General features: G+C 38.4%; 1 protein-coding gene across 2 annotated transcripts in view; it reads right to left on the bottom strand.

Annotated features, from left to right (window-relative positions):
* Window positions 1-20,874, bottom strand: part of EEIG2 (EEIG family member 2) — a 32,746-nt gene extending 11,872 nt beyond the window's left edge. The window contains exons 1-5 of one of the 2 annotated variants that reach the window (XM_061345986.1): window positions 20,555-20,874; window positions 5,841-5,961; window positions 5,137-5,166; window positions 4,538-4,654; window positions 3,228-3,274 (exon numbers count right to left, since the gene is read on the bottom strand). In XM_061345986.1, coding sequence (XP_061201970.1) covers window positions 3,228-3,274; window positions 4,538-4,654; window positions 5,137-5,166; window positions 5,841-5,961; window positions 20,555-20,784 — 545 coding nt within the window. In that variant the 5' untranslated portion in view covers window positions 20,785-20,874. The remainder of the gene's footprint in view (window positions 1-3,227; window positions 3,275-4,537; window positions 4,655-5,136; window positions 5,167-5,840; window positions 5,962-20,554) is intronic. The other variant, XM_061345987.1, reaches the window with a different exon arrangement.
* Window positions 20,875-21,112: the final 238 nt, after the last annotated feature.

Here is a 21,112-nt window from a genome sequence, read left to right as displayed (position 1 = left end):
TAAGTTTGTGTTTTGCTGGTACAAAAGAATCTAATTAGAAAACAACAAAGTCAAAGTAATCTCTTGCAAGCAAGTACAACTAAAATACATTTCAAGATGTTACCTACCTACAGTTTTTCTAATGCTTTGTTATTTTTGACTTTGGGAACAGACTATTAGTCTGCATATAAGTGGATTTTTGTTAACATTTTTAGATTTGACATATCCAGTTAATATTGTCTTTGTACAGTAACATATCCCTCCTTATGTTTTAAAGAAAAGAGAGAAAAAGTGCTTCTAGAAATACAATGCTTGTGTGACTTATCTTCCTATCTTAGGAAAGCAAGAACCGAATGCTTTCAGGGATGTCACCCCAGATCAAACACCAAGCCTCCTAAGCTGCCTCATAAAATATGTAGCTGATTTCAGTTGTGTAATTGCTTTAAGGTTTATTTTTTTTCTTCTGCAGAGGACATCTGGATTAGATAAATTTTTTGTTCTGTTTGTGTTGAAAGTTTACGTTCCAGGAAATGGTTATATCATGAGTTTGGAAGAAAATGCCAAGTCTGAATAATTTCAGTTAGAGATTTTTTCCTAGGGAGGTAGAAAACTATTTAGGTACTAATTTGAACTCCTTCAGTACCAGCCAGTAAGAACAGGAACACATTGTTTATTAGTATGCAGGGTCAATGATTAGTTAGATGCCTTTGAGAAATTGTTTATCAGTACCAGTGATGTATTTGTTAATAGCTCTGACTCAAAAGTAAATCAAATAACTAGCGACTAAATAACTAGAGACATAGAAAAGCTTTGACCAATCAAATTCAGCTAATACTGTCTTACTATTTATTCAGTAAGCACAAGATGAGCTTTTATAGCATTCTGTTCGTTTTGAAGGTTAGGAGAGCTGAAAGGGTCTTTAATGGTGCAAGCGGACACTGAAGAGTTCCTGTGGTGAATCATCTGAGCTAGGCTGATGCAAGTAGCATTCTCAGATTTCCTCAGAAACGATGGTAAGGACACAGGTACAGCAATAATGAACAAGGTCTCAAGTTGCTACTTGAGTTCTTGATTGTCCTAATTACACCAGAACCTACCTCAAACTAGCTAAAACCTACAGATCATAAGCTAATTCATACTTCTACCTGAGACTGAGTTAAGGGATCAGTGCTGCTTTTCTTGGAGCTGCAGCCTCATTTCCCTTTAATTGCAATCTTTTTAACTTAAAGAAGACTTGAATATATGTTCACTGCTACAGGTGTGCATGAGATTGTTGTCCCTAGTCATTGGATTATTAAGAGGGACATTGATTGCTCCTACATCTGATAGGAGATGCATTTAAAATCAGTTTATGATAATATTTTGAATAAAAACCATATTCCATACTGAAGTAAAAGCATTTGAGTGTAGCAGTTTGTAAGCAAGCATTATATCTTTACAATGGGAGATACCTTAGATGAAACGTAATGTCTGAAAGTATAAAGGAAGGTTACAAACCTATATAAAAAATTGAGATTGATGTAACAGGAGTGAAGCTAGTAGGTTTTTTCCCGATTATTTTCCTTAAGCTCATTTTTTGTTTTCAAGCTATATGTAATACTTGGAATTCTGCTTTAGATTGTTTTTGAAAGGGCCAACATGAGAACAAGCATGTTGTCTCAGCCTAAAGGTCTGTCCAGCCTTGTGTCCTGTTTCTATCAACAGCAAAGAACAGATGCTGAGAGAACATGACACAGGTAGTAATCCATCTCCTGAATATTCTTCCAGTATCTCCTCATCTGTAAGTGCTTGAGCCTCATATAATGTTTTATGCTCAATAGCCTGCAATAATTTTTTGTTCAGGAATTTGTCTTAATTCTTTCTTGAGCTTTTAATATTCACAACGTGGAGTAGCAAGGAGTTCCACAGCTTAATCACATGTTATGGTAAGAATTTTTATTCTGTCTTCTACTAGTTTCAGTATAACAGTGTGCTCAATGAAGGGAACTGTAGAAAAAATTGAGTTAAACTAAGATCAAATTTATTTTGAAGGAATTGTGTAATCAACCTCTCCCTAAATATCTTGTGACAAGTAAAATACAACTAAGTTGGTTTAAACGTGGTCTAGACAAAATTGCCATACACTGTCATGTAAAATGAGAAAAGATTGACATTGAACTGGAAAGCACATACACTTCGAAAAACTCAGTCTGCCAACATTCTGAATTACAGAAAAGCAATGGCATTAAGAATCTTTGCAAGTACTGAGGAGTTTTCCACACTGCATTCATGGAAGCAAATTCTATACATATGTCTAAGCCTATCCTTAGAATTAATGGCTTTCAGGTTATTATAAAGTGTCCCTTATAATACGACATGGGAGCTCTTCACTTCCTACTGATCGGGATACTTAAGTCATGGTTAGCAATAGCCACTTGCTCTGTTTCAGTGTAGCTATCCACTCAGTTTAGGTGTCCCATAACAAAATGGCCCATTAGTCTAGAAAGAAAGCAACAATGTCATCTTACTCATGACTGGGTTTTTCCTTAGCATGCACAGTTTGTCTGTTCTGTGGTTAGTTACGGGAGCTAACATGCTCTGGCAAAACTATTTCATTTCATTAACTATAGATTAAGGATAATGAGGCCAAAGGATCCTGGATACATCGCTCTGTATTTTCCTAGCAACCTCTCCCCTCAGATGTTACCTCTTGCATCTTTTACTAACTTGCATAATGTCTTTGCTAACAGAGAAATATTTGTAAGTGCTTTCTCTTGTAAGTCATACCACGCTTCCGGTTTGGGGTTTGGGTTTGGTGGGTTTTTTTAGTTGTTATTTTTTTTGGGGTTTTTTTGTTTATAAATCTTTTAAAATCACCTGAGACTTGTGAATAAAAGGCATAAAAGCACGTTTTCCAAACACAAGTATTAATCAAATCACCCCATACCAAGAATAATTATATAACCTCACAGCAGGGACAGTTTCCTATATGGTTTTTGTTTTCATTATTTATTTATTTACAGGTTTGCAGGCTAGTATTGTTTGCTAGAAAATATATTAAGTATTCAGCAGCAAGGAGAATTATGAGACTTCTGTTATTTTTACCATGTTAGCCATTATTCAGCTACCATCCCATTTGTTTCTAACTTTTTTTTTTTGTTAATATTGTCAGATTAGAAAGATTTATAAATGCAACTCAGAAGTGTAATTCTGAACATGGAATGTATGACCAAAACACTATCCCACACAGATATTTTTTTTTAACTTACGTTTTAAAGCATGGGTCTCCAGACATTAGCTGCATATTGATCAAAACCTACACACGAATAAAACAAAAACCCGCTATAAGAAGAAAAATGGAGTTGGTCTGTGATACATGGTCATGTCACTACCTTACACTTGCCACAAATCTTATATTTAAGTAAAACAAAATGGCATGTTCACATATGCAAGTAAACACATGTATGAAAAAAAGCTAGCTTTTTTTTCCTATTACACATGCAAACACCACAAAATGGCATTTAAGGTAACATAGTTACATGTACAAGATTCCGCAAAAGATGCATAGATCAAGAAGACTCTTAGAATCATTAATAGTTAAGATGGCTTTAATTAATTAATTAAGCTTAAAATGGCTTTAAGGGAAAAAAAGAGGAAATCTAAGATTAATGAGAAAACAGAATATTGTTTAAAATAGTGGGTGCTGAAGTTTGTTCTTTGCCAAGAGCGTTTAGCAAACAGCTAGCACACAAGAGCTGGTTGTGCTAACACCAGAGGTAAATAAAACCACAGAAGGGTAACTAATGCTGTAGGACAACAATTCATTGAGAAGGCTTGTTAGCTGGGTCAAAGCCATCAATTAAAAAGTTTTTAAAGTCTAAGACTGTCTTTAAGAAATCACATAGTGCATGCTTAAACAGTGTGCTCAGTAGTGTCAGAAATTAATCCTAGTGTCTTGGAAATTTTTTTTTATTCACTTTCTTATTTATTTATTTTTTTAATTCACTTGTAACATTCTGTATGTCATGATTTTCAGGTTTATGCAGCTTACTCCATTTTTTAAACTCCTTGGATTAATGGGAGAGAATGGCAGGGTGGGTTTCTTGCAACAATGCTCCCCAATTATTACTTTCATTACTATCAAACAGAAAAGGGGATGTTCCAGGAGTCGTTGAGGTGTTGAAGCTGGCTTATACATAAATAAGCCAATTAGGAGATTCACTCCTATAAAGCTGCACAGGAAGTTGTCCAGTTTTAAAGATATAATCGCTACACATATATATGAATGTATTAACTTTTTCATCATACTTTCCTATTCCTTTGTTCAATTCCTGTTAGACTATGAATACCGTTTGAAAGCTTTTCTTTTACAGCTATCCAACTCCTTTACAAAGAATAGGACAAATTCTGTTTTGACTGCATGGATTTTAATGATTCTTTCTAAACAGCGCTGATGCTTTTACTTTAAATAGCATTCCTTCTAGAAAGAGGTTCACCAAATATGCTTTAAATTTCATTGTGTTTAATAATACTTGTTCTCTGCTTTATTAGTTTAAGTATCATAAAGAAAACAAATTACTTTGAGAATGGAGTTATCCTGTCTTGTATTTTTGGTATCATAACCTTCCAGTAAACATCGACGAGTGGTATTTCCTGATCCAGCAAACTCTGCAAGGTTTAGGTCTGCAAATCCCAGCTGTTAAAAGAAAATGACAAAATTAGTAGTAAGCATATTAGTTGTACTTGTTGCATGCACAGCATTGCGTACCACCAACAGCAGTTTCACTCAGATATGAAAAAGAGGATACCCCTTAATGGGAGTGGCCCAAGGCAAAAAGCCTTGGCTCTTTGAGAGTGTCAAATTCTGCATAATTCTATTTTCAGTCTCAAGAAAGAAAAAGAACAGTTTTCTGTATTTTTAAAAGTAAACAGATGCAGAAGGGTTTACTTTTATCAGCTCTTTCAACATACTAAATTGAAAGAAAAAAAGCATTCTGGTGGTATAATATTTATTTATTAAACACACTGATCAAGAGTTTCAACACCACTGTGTCACTATAATGCACATAATGAAATCATGTGTTATTAGAGTAGTATTCTGGAATTACTTTAAAAGGACATAAAATTACAAGAAAGAAAAGGTAATTAAAGGGCAAAATTAGATACATCTCAATTTACCTTTGCATATGCCTTTCCTCCTTTTAACTCCTAGGAAAAAAGAGAAATGCCATTAAGCTATTAAACAGACTGACTGGGTTTTTTGTTGGTTTCGGTTTTGTTTTTTCTTATTTTTTTAAGAAAAGCAAATACTAATCTTCATTTTAAAATAGCTCAACACACATTTGCTAGGCTGTGCTGCTGTCATTTAGAACTTAATGTTAATAATGTTCTCTGTGCAAGCCAGCAGGAGACTGTCATCTTGCGGAGAGGCAGAACAGAAGGATGAGTGCATTATGCCAACCAGTATTTGGCTCTTGCAAAGTCTAGCCTCAACAGTAGGATGTGCTGCATTAAAAATTCTTAGCATAGTTCAAGACTTCTAAGTTTACTGCTGAAGTGTCTTCAGGATATCCTAAGTAAATTTAGGATAGAGACTTCTCACCCTTCTTAGAAGTATCTATCAAGGGCTAACTTTATAAAGACTGATGAGTGATTACTTTGTTATCCTGCTGGAATAAGTGTTTCTTTCCATAAGAAAAAGAAATTAATTATTCAAACTATGGTAATTAATAAGATTACTGTGGAATTTCTACTAGAAGAATACCTGACATGATTGCAGCTAAAATTTACTTTATGAATTTGAGCAGACATTTAAAAATTAAACCAAAATAAGTGAAGAAAGAACAGGAAAAATGGAGAGAAGGGAAAAAAAGGCTACTTACCTTCCGTACAGACACCCTGCAAATGCAAGTATCTAAAATCCCTGTTGTGGCACTGGCACTGATTTTACACATAAATAAGAACTTTTTCTTCCAGCGGACACAGTTTGCCTGTACTACTTCCCTGCAAAAAGAGAACATGTTTCATATTACTTGCACATACATTCAGGACCCTAAAATAACATAGGACAGCTCAAGAACAAACATTGGTTGTAGTCATGTCATGCAAAATCAGTTCACGGTCTGAATTGTCATCCTTCATTCTTCACTTTGTGTAGCAAGACTAATAATTGTTTCAAACCTTGACCACAGTAGAAGACCTACAGAAAAGTTCAATAGCTGGTGCTTTTGCAAATGAATGGGATTGTGATTTCTCCAGTTTGCTTCAGGTGAGTGAAGTTTTCTTGAACATTAGCTCCCAAGCACTGTCTTCCAAGCTGCTGAGCTTTGGAAAGTGCTCAAGATACTGTATTTGACAAGTGTTTTATCAATACAGAGAAAGAGATACAAGCAGAGCCAGATAAATTTGAGGCCTGGAAAAGTACAAAGGAGATGATGTAGTATAACCAGATAGAAATTCATGCGCTTGGGACAAACAGGAATATCAGGTACATACCAGGACCTTGCTGTTTGAGAGCAAAATAAGACAACTAATATCTGAACATATTTGTTTATCACAGAAGGATTACAACATGATAGTATGATGTAGCTGAGAAAAGGCAAAATGGAAGATGCTTTCAGCCACATTGATATTATTTTATAAGGTGCAAATGGAACACATTATTCTGCTTGAGTAAATCTGGTTGAGCAATAACAGACTCCAAAATGAATGGGTACAGGGAATACAACTAGAAAACTCCTGTACCTTACGAGAATAAATTAATAAAAATACACTAGTGATTCCAACACTTTAGAGACCAAGTAACATTAGTCACGTACAAAGTGGTTAGGACCAAAATAAGGCATAACCAAACACCCATTTAAAACAGAGCATTACAAGGTCTTACACCACAGATCAAGTTTCTAGAACAGCCTTTCAATAAGTGAAGTAGGAGCAAAAAATTTTTACAATTTTTAAAGACAAGTTTGGTCAGTTTATCAATAACAGGAGACATAAGGACTGTGATTCTGAGGGACCTCCCTCAGTGATCAGAAGCTCTTGTCTAGTCCCACATTCCTAAACTCGGAACTGTGGAGAAATTGTGATAATTTCTTCTACCACTATAGTTATTCAAGTACAGTCTTCACATATTAGGGCAATATTCATCCTTTTTCTGCCATTTTTTCTAGTAGATACATTTCCTGTGTTTTGTATTAACTTCTTAGAGCATCTTATTGAAGAGCCAGTTTGACATTTTTAACAGAGGCAGGATTCTCCGCATGAGCAGGAGTCAGAGTTTACCACGTGTATGGAGAAATGACGAATTGCAAGACTCATGCAGAAGCTCCAAATTGTTGTGCTGGTGAGACTGCCAGCTACACTGCTCACAGGCACTGTGACTTCCTAAGGTAGGAGTAAACTAGCCTGTCTGCAATGAGTCAGTTTAATGACCACAACAGAGTAACGGATTCTGATGACACAACACTGAGTCATATTCCAGCATGTGACTGAAAGGAACAGGCTCTGTATACCATGAGCTACCTTTTATCTGTTGTGTTTTATGTTGTAAACTTTCCTGTGCTTTGGAAAAAAAAAAATCAAATCCCAAACTGTCAGCGTATGAGTTTTTTAAACCCAAAGTAGAACTAAAATTCAAAAAAAACCAAATTACAAATAGTTACATAGTTCCTGTACTGGAAAGAGGCTAAGGCAAGAAGTCATCATGTAAAATACAACCTTAAGGAGATTAAAGGGATATTTCATAACTGCTTGTTACGCTTAAAAGGCCTAAGAATAACTATTGTAGCTCTTACGTGATGGTTGCTCAACTCTCAGGTGAAGAAAATAATCAAGTAGATACCCACTGTCAAGCAGAACACAGCTATCCAAGTGCAGGAATATCCAGGGTCTGTATATTTGCAGGTGTCATATACTGTAATTAAATATAATGCAACTCCTGAGAACACTCTACTTTGTTTTTTTTCTGCAGATGACAATGGTCCAGCCTTACTCTAACTTAGAAATGAAATCTTCAGAATTGAGTTTAAACTCTTTTTTCCCTAAGTAATAATTTAACCTAAAACCAAACCAAAACAAAAAAAAAAAACAAAACAAAAAAAAAAACAACAACAAAATAGAATGCCCTCTTCTGCCATAGAAACTCCACTACCTCAAACGCAGTTTTACCACAAGCAGGAAAAAAAAAGGAACAAAACCTTTTGCATGACCTGACTAGCCAGTTTTTTTCTTCAGATAGAGAAGGGATATTCATGTCACTATCTTAAGTCATCAAGAAGTACTCTGATTTTTCTGTCAACAGTTCTATCAGGATAGACTGAGAATGCTAGAAACTCATAAAACAATACCAAATGTCCTCTTGTGAGTACCAGATGCAGCAGACTGCATTTATACTGAAAGACAATACACTTGCTCATTGCCTCAACCCTGCTGCTAGTCACCCTAACTTTCAGGAGCTTGTAGAACTAACAAGGCTGAGCAAGAAGGTGAACTTGCATGCAGATTAACTAAATGATATGTTTGGTCAAAGTTTTCTATCACTGAACCCATCAGATTTGGGCATACTGGTAATATTCTTCCCCAAAACCCTCAAACGTATAGACAGAAAAAAAATCCCAGAATCAGGTTTTATATCTAGTTTCAGCACAGAGTAAGAATCTCAGTTTTAACACATACTTAAAAAACCTCTACATTTAGAGAATAATTAAAAATGCTGTTGCCTAAACAAAGTGATTGTTGTAGTGGCTGTCCTGCTGGGATTTAAAGAATTGCTGAAATTAAACCTTGCCAGAAATACCAATACTGAAATACATGCAATTATACAAACCTTTTTTAAGTTTCAAAAAGCAACAATTCTTAATCCTTTGACAACCTTCTCCTGCATTCTGTCTCTACTCTCAGGCGTACCAGATATGGCCATGAATCCACAGGGAGCCTGCGTTTGCACATCACTGTGCATTCAATAGTATCTGCAAAACAATTTGACTTGACTGTCCTTTTGGAAACTAAAAGCAGTGTAGATTTTCTGCTATTCATTAAAATGCTGTAAAACAGTGCTACAAGACCAAAAGTGTTCACTTATCCTCCATAAAGGTCAGAAAATCCCTTCTCATATCTATTCATCATACAAGTAGGACAGTTGTCATTGCCCTTACCACCCTTCCCTTGTCACCCAAGATACCATTGGGACTACCAGTAACAGAATCACATTTTCTCCTATTCATCATTGTGCTAAGTTCTTTTAGTGTTTTTACATCTGTAGCATTTCCAGTTACTAAGTAATAGTATTTTTTCGTACAAAAAAAAAGTTTCTGTAAACTCATAGGGTCAAAATAATGTGCCAAAATCTTTGTGTAACTCTCAGTATTACAGTTTCTGCTTCTCAGAACAGCTTTCTACCTCTAGAACAAGCTACAGTTTTGCTGTAAAAAGCAGCTTTGCATTGTAGAGTTATATAGTATTCCAGACATCACTAACATTATAGTAAAACATGTTTTAGTGAACATTAAATGTATTTTGGCTTGTAAATACAAGATAAATATAAGTAACATCTGCTTGAGAAATGTGTCCTTAAAACTTTTAAAGATTTTGATTTCAACATACCAATACTACTGTATGTATAACATTGTTCAAGTAAGGCGAATAGCACAAAACCACTACTTTTTTGGAAGAGTCAGTCTACTCATGTCACAGGTTAGGCCTTATTCAGGCAAATAATTTCATAAACATTAAATAGGATGATCAGAATTTTAAGTTTTACAAACAAAGTAAAAGTTACAAGAAAAAGGCCTCAGTTACAGAAACTGATGCTTCAATTCTTGTAAAAATAAAATCAAGTAAAACCACAACTACCCCTTCCTCCCTGTAAGAATGTCGAAAAAGTATAACACTGGCACACTGTTTCAAAAAACAAGATATTTGAAATATTTGTACATGATCTGCAAAAAAACCTCAAGCATCTGCCCCCACTTCACCAAACAGTTCTAATTCCATTATATAAAGAAAAATTGATGTATTTTAATGAATGTAATCTTTGTGTAAAGAAAATCACCAGCAAGTTATTCCCCTTGTGCTGAAAAAAGGTCAAATAATCAGAACATTTAACTTTCAACAGTAATATTGAAGTTTATAAGATTCTTAGTTCAAGTGAAAGGCCTTTTGAAAATAAACAGTTATATTGATTGGTTGCTATGGAAATGAACCCAGATAACTTCTTGGCAACTGTGCCTTTGCTACAGTGCATGCTGGAGAAAGCTTTCCGTTATGAGTCAGTTTCCTATGAACCTCCCAGTTACTTTACCACATGCAAAGCAAAAAACAGTTGGTTTATGAATCAAAATATATCTTAGTTACCAAGATGCATTCAAATACACTCTAGGTTGTACTGCTTTGGTGTAATTTAAACAGTGCTGTCAGTAATATCTAACCAAGAATAAATTCCACAGACAGATATTTCAAGATAAAATGATTCCGAAGTATGGTATAAGTTAACATCAGTTTAACAAATTGTTTTTCCTTTAGAAGGACAATTTCACATTAATTAAATTTCAAATGCAAGATTTCAGCTGTGACCAAGTCTTTTTCTGTATGTTTTAGGTACTGTATGCAATTGCCATTTAGAATGATGAATAAAAGTCTTGATTTTTTTTTTCTTCTGATCCACCAAAGAGAAAAATCAGCAAAAAAAAAAAAAAAAAAACCAACACAAAAGAAACAACAAATCCTAATCCAGTCAACTCCTTATCCTAATTTGCCAATAGGTCATCACCTGGCTCTTTTTTTTGGATGGTGTTTATGAAGAGCAGGTCATTTGTTCATTTCCATGTGGATAAAGGATATGAAAATGTAAAAATAAATCATTTTAAGGACCTTAAGTGTCATGGGAAAAATCCCTTTTTGCCAAATGGAAAAGCTTTGGTAGCAGAGCCCTAGAAATTAAGAAGGTATTGTTGGCATTTTCCAAAACACTGTGTTTCATTAATTACAAAATCATGTAGTCAAGTTTTTATCTGAATTATTCTAGATAGCCAATTACTACATTTACCCATATTAGGATGATTATGTTAAATGTTTTATTTTTCTGGTGCAGTTATTTTAGAGTCATTGGTTGCTGAAGAAACATAATATTGGGAGCATTTGTTTTCAGTTTTAAGGTGCCATTCAGCCTTTATATCAGACCACTGTCACATGAAACTACTGGAACTACTTTTGGAATCAACTTCATTGGTATGTTACAGAAAGGGGTGTTTGCTTAGACATGTTGCAGCTTTTGGACAGAACATGAGTTACCTACTCACTATAAATACCTTGAAAAAATAGCTCCGTGAGATAAATGGGAATATTGTTGTTATTATCTTTTTAAAGCTGGTAATTTGATGGGAGGGTTGCTTTGGCCTTCTAAGAATTGTTGAGGCCAGGTTCTTAGAGTCCAAAGTACAGTGAATAAAATGCCTTTACAGGAGTTATCTCTGAGCAAGTACAACTTTTACAGTATTGCCTAAGTTTTGCTTGCTTCTTTTAGGGGAAAATATGTCATGTTGATGAGACAGGCTGAGGGAAGTGAGGCTGCTGCAGCTCCACTCCCTGGATTCAACCATTAGCAAGGCTGAAGATGTAAGTAAGCCCCCATGCACATCACATGTACAGAGCTGGCCACACAGATCACAGACATGCAGAGTACTCACAGAAACAGCCAGTACCAACAGCCTCATCCCACTCCCCTCTGGCTGAACAGGACAGAGGTCTGCTAGCAAGACCTATATATATATATATATATATATATATATATATATGTATGTATAAGGCTCAAGAGTTAGTCCAGCTAGATCCCTGATAGCATTTACACACTTGCATGCCTGCACTTGGTTCAGGTGCTGGCACTACAAGCACACAAATCTCTGACTCTTTGTCCCACCCCAGGGGCTGGCATGTGGCTTCACTCATGTGGTCTCTCCAGTTGCTGGCCCATGATTCCAGGCCAGTTGCTGGCACAGCAGCAACTGAGACTCACAGTCCCACTCTTACGGCTGGCACATAAGTCATCTCACTCAGGTCTTTCCTGGTGCTGGCACCACAGGCACCTGAGCCCTTTGATGCAGGCTTCACTTCAGTTGCTGACACTCAGACCCCCATACAACACACAAAAGAGTGTCCTTCACCCAGGAAAGAGTTAGAATGTAGTTCAATATGAAGATATACTTCATTGATTAGAAACAGTGCATGACCAGATCGATATACTAATCAGCAAACTTTATATCTATCTGGCCCTTTCATCCTCTTTCTTTGTTATCTTCCCCACACCTCTTCCTCAGAACACCTAAATTCACCCTTTTCTCCACCTTTAGTTCCTCCCTCAAATATCCCATAATAAGCTTCTTCCCCTGCATCCTCTAATGCATCAAATAGTGCTATGCAGTAACTCCCCTCAGCCCAAAAGATGCTTTAGAATTAGCACAATGTGATGGGCTTCCTGCCTGGACAATGGGGCTGAGGCTCTCCTGGGACATGCCTGGGAAGGGCCTGGACAGGGTGTCCCCTTGTCACGTTCAGACAGTTTCAGTTCCCCACCTGCCTCTGTGTCCTGGGCTTGTGTAGATGGGCCTGTGCTGGGCTGATGGCTTTGTGACAGGCCTGGGAATACCTGGGGCAGGGTATTATTTTAGCTGCTCCACCCTCCCCTGCCTTTGTTTCCTGCACTCATTTGTGGGTGTATGTATGAATTTTTATCACCTAACCTAACAGCTTCCCTTCATCAACTTAATAAAGTGAGCTCTATCCTGGTACAAATACAGTGTTTTGTGGATTGGTGTAACAGTTATTTTTCATGTAGGAAATAGTCTTTTAAAACGGGAACAATATCCCATTCATATATATATTTTATATATACACTCACAAACATCTTTCTCCTGCAGAATACCAGAGCACCTAACAAAGAATGCCAATGTCATTATCCTACCTGGCAGAGACATGAGTTAAGGCATTAGCCTATAATCTCACAGTTTAGCAATCACACTTTCAGTGCCCTCAGTGGTTCACATACTTTATGGTAAGATTTGACCTCTTCTAGGCTATCTATCTTTAGCATTAGGAAGGTATAGAGTTTGCATTTATACTTGGGAACACATAACGGTTTGGCATGCAAGAGAAGAATACCCTCTTGCACCCCAAAATCTACTTCCATTTAAAATCTCTAGAGTCTTGCAGTTGAGGGAAAGATGCAGGCATTCATGCAAGGAGCTCCCAGAGCAACTGAGTGGCTGTCTTATCGGTCCACTTCCAAGCAAAACACTGCACTACTATTCAGTCTCCCAGCATCTGCCAAGTAGCTCGGTACTTGTAAACCATTAAGAACCTCAGAAATGTAGTCTTCTTGTTTGGTTTAGATCCATACTCCCATCTTTTAATATCTGTACTGTATTTGCAAGCAAAACTATAAACAAGATCACCCAATAGGGATCTGTCACTTGCCATTATCAATTAGCAGTAAGAATTTTAGTTTAATTTGAAGTAAAACCAAATACAAACAGACAAATATGAAATTAACACAGGTATTTTAAAGCAAATAAAAAGATATAATACCAACAGAAGTACCAGTTTTATTCAAATGTAGTCTATGCATCTAATACACATCTAATACATGTAACATGCTGCCCTGTACAGGCTGCCCCTGCATGTACCAATTCCAACTTCATCATATGAGCATGAAGCTACAAAGAAGCAGAAAAATATTCAGTATAACTTTCCAAATACCAAATTATACTTTAAATTATGTGATAACCAGAATGCTAAATTTAGTCTGTACAGAAAGATGGAACTCTTGAAATTAGACCTCAGAGCATGATCTCCACAGTATACACTGTAGTAATAAACATGTAAAGCTTCGACTTATTTCTTATATTCAGGAAGAAATACAGTTTACTTTTCCTTTAATATTGTGTTTCCTTCATGCCTGAGGCATATAAGAAGATACATTCCAACAAAAACATTTTTTCCTAAGCATTACAAAAAAACCCCATAACAAAACCAGTCATTTACAAACAGAGCTTCAGTGTTTCACAAATTTCAGCACTAAGCAAACCAGCAAACAGCTGGCTCTGCAGGAAGGGCTCCACTTGTTTACAGTGCACAACTCCCCAGTGAATTTGCTGCTAGTACATACAAAACTTTAACAGAGCAATCATTTTCTATTCCACATGTTTTTACTCATAATAATCAGGGTAAATCCTTAACAATATTTCATGTCAGCTATTTCTTATATGTATAAACTGATCATCACATGGGAATAGAGCTGCTTTGGAATACTTTTGCTTATGAAAAACTGCTGGTTCCAGCAAATGCAGAGACCTGAAAGGGAAATAGCACTGTGAAGGGCAAACAGCATTAGTAAGACTGTAGCCAGCAGTTGAAATGATTGTTCTCTTCTGTAGGACATTTGTGAGTCTGTATCTGCAACACTGCATCCATTTTTGGGGCACTCTCTGTAGAAGAAAGACACTGATAAACTAAAGCAAGTCCTAAGGGACGTGATGAGGGCCTGGAGTCAGCGATGAGAGGGGTGAAGTAACCTGATGCAGAAGTAGGGAACATGGGATTTTTACAATTTGCAGAAGAGGTGAAGGGAAATCTAATTGCTATCTTCAGCCACCTCTATTGAGCTAGAGAGAAGATGGATCCAGACATTTCTTAGTGGGGAACAGAGAAAGGAAAAGAGGCAATAAAAAGAGAAATTCCAATAAAATAAGGGGGGAAAATGTTCACAATAAAAACTGTGGAGCAGAACAGCATGTTGTCTGCCAAGACTGGAATCCCCATTCTTACAGATTTTCTAAAGTTGACAGTACAGAGGTCTGAACTTCCTGATCTAACTGAAGTTAGTCTTGCTTTGAGCCGCAAGTTGGATTACATGGTCTCAAGCAGTTCCCTCCACGCTAAATTGTTCCATGAACAGAAATAGTCTTTAAAATATGAAGGCAATCAGGTGCTCTGGACCTTGCACATGGCAAATTTATGACAGGGAAGTGCTGTGCTCCATGTACCGTGCTGGGAGCGAGGGCAACAGTATCACTACCAGCTCTTGTAAGCCAAAGCTGTGCAAGCTGCCCAAGCCAGATAGACATATGAAGCATTAAAGCTTTCTCCACCTACCTCTTCCTCTTTAACAGATGCTGGTCATGCACCTCTTATCAGGAACTTTTTCCTGAAAAGCTTGCTGATGCTGTATCTCTTACCAGTACTTACAGCAGCAAAAGCCTCACAAGAATGAGCCCTGAAAATATCTGCAATACCAGTTGCATCTCATGCTAAATGCAGTCTATGCAAACATTTTCTCATCTCCTACTGTAGGTCAAAGATGACCCTCTTCAGATCTAATTTTATTTTCTTCACTCATTTGATTAATTCTTTGATTTTTTTCCTCTGACCTAATTCCTTCATCTGTTTTATTTCCACACTGTTACATTTTTATACATGAACTCTCCCATTAATATTTCAGCCTTAGCTTCTTCCCCTTCAGCCCTGTCCAGAACATCCACACCAATTCTTGTATATCATGTTACCTTTCTCAAGCATATTCTCTAAATCTGTTGACTAAATGCATTTGCTTATAATTATTAATGAAATGTTGAAGAGGTACAAAGAAACTACATTTAAAAAAGTCATCATTTCTGTAGAGAACTTCCCCTTTTTACCTCTTCTTCAGAGAAGGACTGGGCCTGGAAGCTGCTCAACCATCAGTCTTCACAACTGAGAAAACACTAAATGGACATTTGGGAAAAGAGCAAGTAAAAAATTGCAAGCCAGGATTATTATTCTACTGCTGATTTGCCTTGAAAACTTACTTTGTTTCAGTTTAACCAACTGCAAATCTGGTTACAGCTGAAAACGGCCATTAGAAGTAACATTATCCATTACCAACTCTGAAGACTATCAGCAGGATTCATACACCATGCAGGAAGATGAGAGTGATAGGGACAGTAATTGCATGTGACAGGTAGGTTTTTCTAACGAGTACTTTTGTTTAAAAACAGAAAGCTGCTTAAGCTGTATTATTATGAGGAGAAAGATTCCCTTTGAAATACAACAGGGAAAACAGTGATTTAAAAGCAGTTTGAAGAATCCAGTGAGACAGAAAATGTACTTGCTGGAGTCACAAAAACCAGATGTATTTTTAGGCAGTTGAGAAGGATGTAGCTACGAATCATCAGAAGTAAGAAGTACTTATCTGGAAGAAGCTCTTATCTGGAAGATAAGAAATCAGTTTCTACAGAATACAATTACATACTCTAGCCTGTATCTGTTAGAAACAAGAATATATTCATGCAAGTAATGCAAGTCTCTGAGATTGTCTCTCAAGAGTCTAGAGTCTGTTGGAGAATAATGTTTTGATGACAAAGTTATAGATCTCAGCCACCCCTAATGTCTATCTGTCACACAGATATCAATCATAATCAGCTTCTTAGTCTTGAATGTTGTTTTGTAAAAGAATGAAGAGAGAGACATCAGCTGTCTGAAGTGTCAGAAATCGCATCTGAAAGACAGGGGAATATGACCAAACTGATGAGTGCAGTCCTAAGAACACACCAACCAAGGAGACCTTTCCTTGAATGGGATGCAGGTGGAGACAGAGCTAAAAATGTGACTACCAGGCTTACAGCTCCTGTACTCTAAATCTACACAGCACAATGTTGAAAGTGCATCCTCAAGAAATAAGATCCTTTACTTGCCAAAACTTCTTTGATTTCCTCATATCCCATCTGTTCTTTTGCTTCTAGTTGAGCAACAAAGTCTATGAGTAGTTATCTAACCCCAGGGGCCCATCAATTATTTCTTCAGCCTATTAAAATGAGGGCAGTTGCAAAGAACAGACACTTTCAATATATTTACATCTGCATTACACTGGCCTTGAATAAATATGCTTAGTATTTAGTCAAGTCTATATTTTAAAATAATACTTTTCTCTTGAAGATATTCATAATTGAAATTTCTGCTCTGGAATAATCTTCTGTCCTGTCATGGTGCAATAGACATTATGTGCACAATATTTTTTGACCAGGTAGTGTATAGATAAACAGCATCCTGAAATCTGCATAAGCATCCTGTATTAATGTATCCTGTTTCAGAGAGAAATATCTATTACCATTGGCCCAGGGAAGGATAAAATGTAGAAAGAAGCCTTTCCACATAGGAAGCCAGGCTTAAGCTAAAAGTTTTGTAAATGAAAATGAGGTTTGTTAGCATGGCTTTGCATACCTCCACAGTCTGCTGACAGTCCACTCTTTGTTATAAAATCTGACAATATTGTTGAAAAGATTCTGAAGTTCTATTAGAAAGCAAATTCAAAAAGGAGAGGGCAGGAATGATACTGTATGGCTGTCAGTTTACTAAAACTACTGAAAAAATCCACCTCCTCCCACAACTCCCTTCAAGGTTCCCCATGTCGCAGAGTCAAAGTGTATAACCCGTTTATTCTCCCTAGAACTCCAGAATCCTCTTCTTGCACATGCAGGCAAATACCACCACCACCACCCCCCCCCGCCCCCAGTATAAACACTGGTACTGCTTGGCTGTTCAATGTCCTTTAATCAAAATATTATTTGACAGTATCAGATAACTTTAAAAGGTTGACTGTTTTCTCATGTAATTAAGCATTTAGCATTATATTACAGAATACAGTTTTCCAACAGTAAATATTCACAAATATACACAGGGATGTTTGGAATAGAAGTTTTCAAATTGGAATTCTAAATGCCTACGTACAAACACAAAAATTCACAGTTCTGTGTAAACAACATGGTTGCTGTTTATACACAAACCAGCTCACTACATACTGCAATATGCAAGTTGCTTTTATCTGGCCACAGAATTTCTGTGCACTTGAGGCACACATCTGTGTTAGCCAAGTTGGACTGTGACAACAAATTTCCACTGATATGGACCATGTCTTCATATTTCTTACATATCTCTTTCCCAGTAAAGATCTGGGAAGTGGAAAAAAAAAAAAAAAAAATGCTTCTCAGTATTTTTCATGCTCAAATTTTTATCTGTCTTCATCCCACTTCAGTGTTCAGGGGGACGATGTAGGTATCACATTGCTTGCAGGATCAGGTCTTTAATCATTCATACAGCATGACCCATGCAGGGCTCCAAAGGCAACCACTTGAATCTGTTTTCATCACAACTCACTTTATGTAGGCCTTTGTTTCAATGCTGGCAGCCTGTGTTTTTATGACATTTCTTTCTCAATGAGTAAGCTTCAGCACGAAAATGCTAAATAACGTCAGGCTGGTTTATAGACTGTTCTATGACACCGTTTTTTTATAAGGCAAGAGGCAGCAGGGTATTGGTCTCAAGCAGTACCAATTTGAGAGCTTAATTCTCCATATTTTCTCCCTGAAGAACTGTAGGTTTCTTAAACTCAGTAACAAAACTAAAAGCTGTTAAGAAAATCAAGTCAGTTTTCTCCTGTATGATGCAACATTTGGAAAGTGTTTGTATATTACCTTCTGGAAAACAACGGAGTTCTTCAAACTTCTTCTGTAACACTATAAAGATCACTACTTTAAGGATATGACTGACAGCTCACAGTGGAATTAATAATATGCATGCAACTAGAAGATGATGCCCATTAAAAAAAGTTTGCAACTGACAAGTTCTGAAATGCTGTTACTCTGATGTTAACTTAATTTCTTATTTATTCAGACCTTTGCTGAATCACCATCATGAAAATCCATCTGTTAATCCTTAAGCCAAGAGCAAAGACACTCCCTAAATTGGCACTGAAGGGTCACTGTAGAAGAATTCTTTACCTCCTATGAGCATACTTTTCAAGCCAGCAGGGATGGAACAGGTACACTCACATATGATTTACCAGCATATATTTTGCTGCCATTCTTATTTTTAAGCCCTACCCCCAGAAAAAAGAAAATGGAAGAATTTCAAAGCTTGACTCCAACACAATACTTCAATACCATTTGTTACATCCTCACACTTCCACTGACACTTCCTACATACACATACTGCCTCCCATCATGCATATTTAATCTAATATCTTGTTCACATTCATAAAGATCTGCATGTATGCTTTCAAGCTTTTAATTTTAGCATCAGAAGTAGGCATGGCAAAACAATTTAAGATAACAATAATGTATCAAAAACATTTGCTCTTCTGAAATCAGCTCCTTTAAAATAGAGATACTATCCAGAAGATGTATGTCAGGCTGTGAAAATTACTTCAAGGCAGGAAGGGCTGCATTAGGACAGTAATGGCACATTAGTGCCTGAAATCATGATTATCATCATCTATTACTCATGAAGAAGTTGGTCACAAGAAAAATGTTGAATAGACATGAAATGAGAACACTGATGCGTTGAAGACCCTCCAACTGTACAGATGAAAAATTAATCTTCAATTATAGATGCCAGTATAACGGAATGGTTAAATAAGGAGGTTTAAGGCCAAGGTTACAATTTTATGCTCTTTATTCTCCTTCATGAATTCTATTTATAGAATCAAAAGCAGATAATCTTGCAAGCTCTGTAACAGCAGTACTTTAACAAGAAAATAACTGAATATTCATAGATTTATTACTGATTTCTGTCTGCTCCCAGAATTCCAGGGGACACTTTTCAGTAAATCTTTTTTTGTAATAACATTAAAGTAATACAATAACCCACACAATATGAACAAGTGTAATGGGAAGGCAGTCTCATCCTTCCCAGACCTGAAGCCACAGCACACCCTTCCTATTGACAAGGTTCTGCCTCTGCCTGGTACCTGCAAACAGCCCACTTGCAGTCTGTTTACCCATCGGGTGGAGAAGCTACTGTCACAGAAGGTAACGGCTCTATTGCAGAGGTACAAAAGATGAGAAAGAAAAGAAAGAAAAAGAATAAAAGACCACTGTCTACTGCTGCATTTCCACTGCAGAATTAAGCATGAACACATATGACCTAAATACATATGGGAAATAAGAGAGGACTCTTCCATGGAACTGTTAACTATCCATGTAAACATCCACAGAATAAATTACAGTGAGCCAGTGTCCAACAGAATAAAGCATTCAGGTGGCACAATTCGCATTCAAAGGCGGCAGCTCTGACTTCAGGCTTGGTAGCAAGAAATGTGTCCGCACCCTCCCGTCGCCCATGCAATAGCAGTCCTTACGGCTCCGGGCACAAAAGGCCGGTTTCTCCAGTATAGCCCTCACGCACTCATGGATTCATTTCCCCTGTTATGATTCCAGGCAGCGAGCAGCCCCGCAAACAGGGAGCCTACAAGTGCTCCCACAGCTACTCTGTTGCCGGGAACGCGGACGGGACGAGGAGGCAGGCAGTCCGCCCGCGCTGTGCAAAGGCACAGAGCTTTGAGCGTCCGCGCCTGCTTCTCTTCCCAAGAGGAACGGCGAGCAGCACTCTCGCCAGCGCCGGCGCTGGCCCTGGCTGGGGATCGGGGCCGCCCGAAGCCCCGGGGCAGCCACCGACGCGAGCGCTCCGTCCCGGCCCCGGACCTCCGCCCGCTGCACCGCGGGAGCCGGGCGGGACGCGGCAGAGGGGAGTGGGCGCCAGGGCAGTCTCAGGACTCGCGATCCCCGGAGGCACCTACCGGGAGGACTCCCCGCTGAAGCTGCCGCCGTCCAGCAGCCGCACCTTGCAGAAGAGGATGCCGTTGACGAAGGGCACGGAGGAGAGCTCGTCCAGCTCCAGCTCCACGCGGAACTTGAACTTCTTCTTCTTCATCATGATGAAGGCCATGGGCCGGGGACTGGCCGGGGGCCGTCCCCAGGCCCGCTCGGCGCCGCGCGGCAGCTCCCCTCCGCCCCTCTCCGCTCCCATGCCCGGAGGGAGCGCGGCGGCACGGCGGGGCTGGGCCGGGCCGGGCCGGTCCGAGCGGCGGCCGCCCCAGCTCAGCCGCCGCCGCCGCGGCGCTCCCGGCAGGCGTTTACATGGCAGCGGGCGCCTCCCTTTCAAACCCGCCCGCCTCCGCTCCGCCCGCCCGCCAGCGGCCGGCAACGGCTGCCGCCCGGGCGCGGTCGGCCGGAGCCACGCGCGGGCACGGCCGAGCCGCTGCTGCGGAAGGCGTTAAACGCCGTCGCTTCACTTGGCTGAGGAGCGGAGCGGGCCGCTGCCGCGCTGTTCACTAACGGGAGCCTGGCGTGCCGCT

The sequence above is a fragment of the Neopsephotus bourkii genome, unplaced genomic scaffold (assembly GCF_033783945.1).
Source record: "Neopsephotus bourkii isolate Nb327-2 ecotype Australia unplaced genomic scaffold, CSIRO-AGI_Nbou_v1 NB_250, whole genome shotgun sequence".
Lineage (NCBI taxonomy): Eukaryota > Metazoa > Chordata > Aves > Psittaciformes > Psittacidae > Neopsephotus > Neopsephotus bourkii.
Note: the sequence above shows the minus strand (reverse complement) of the source record. Positions and strands in the feature narration are given on the sequence as shown.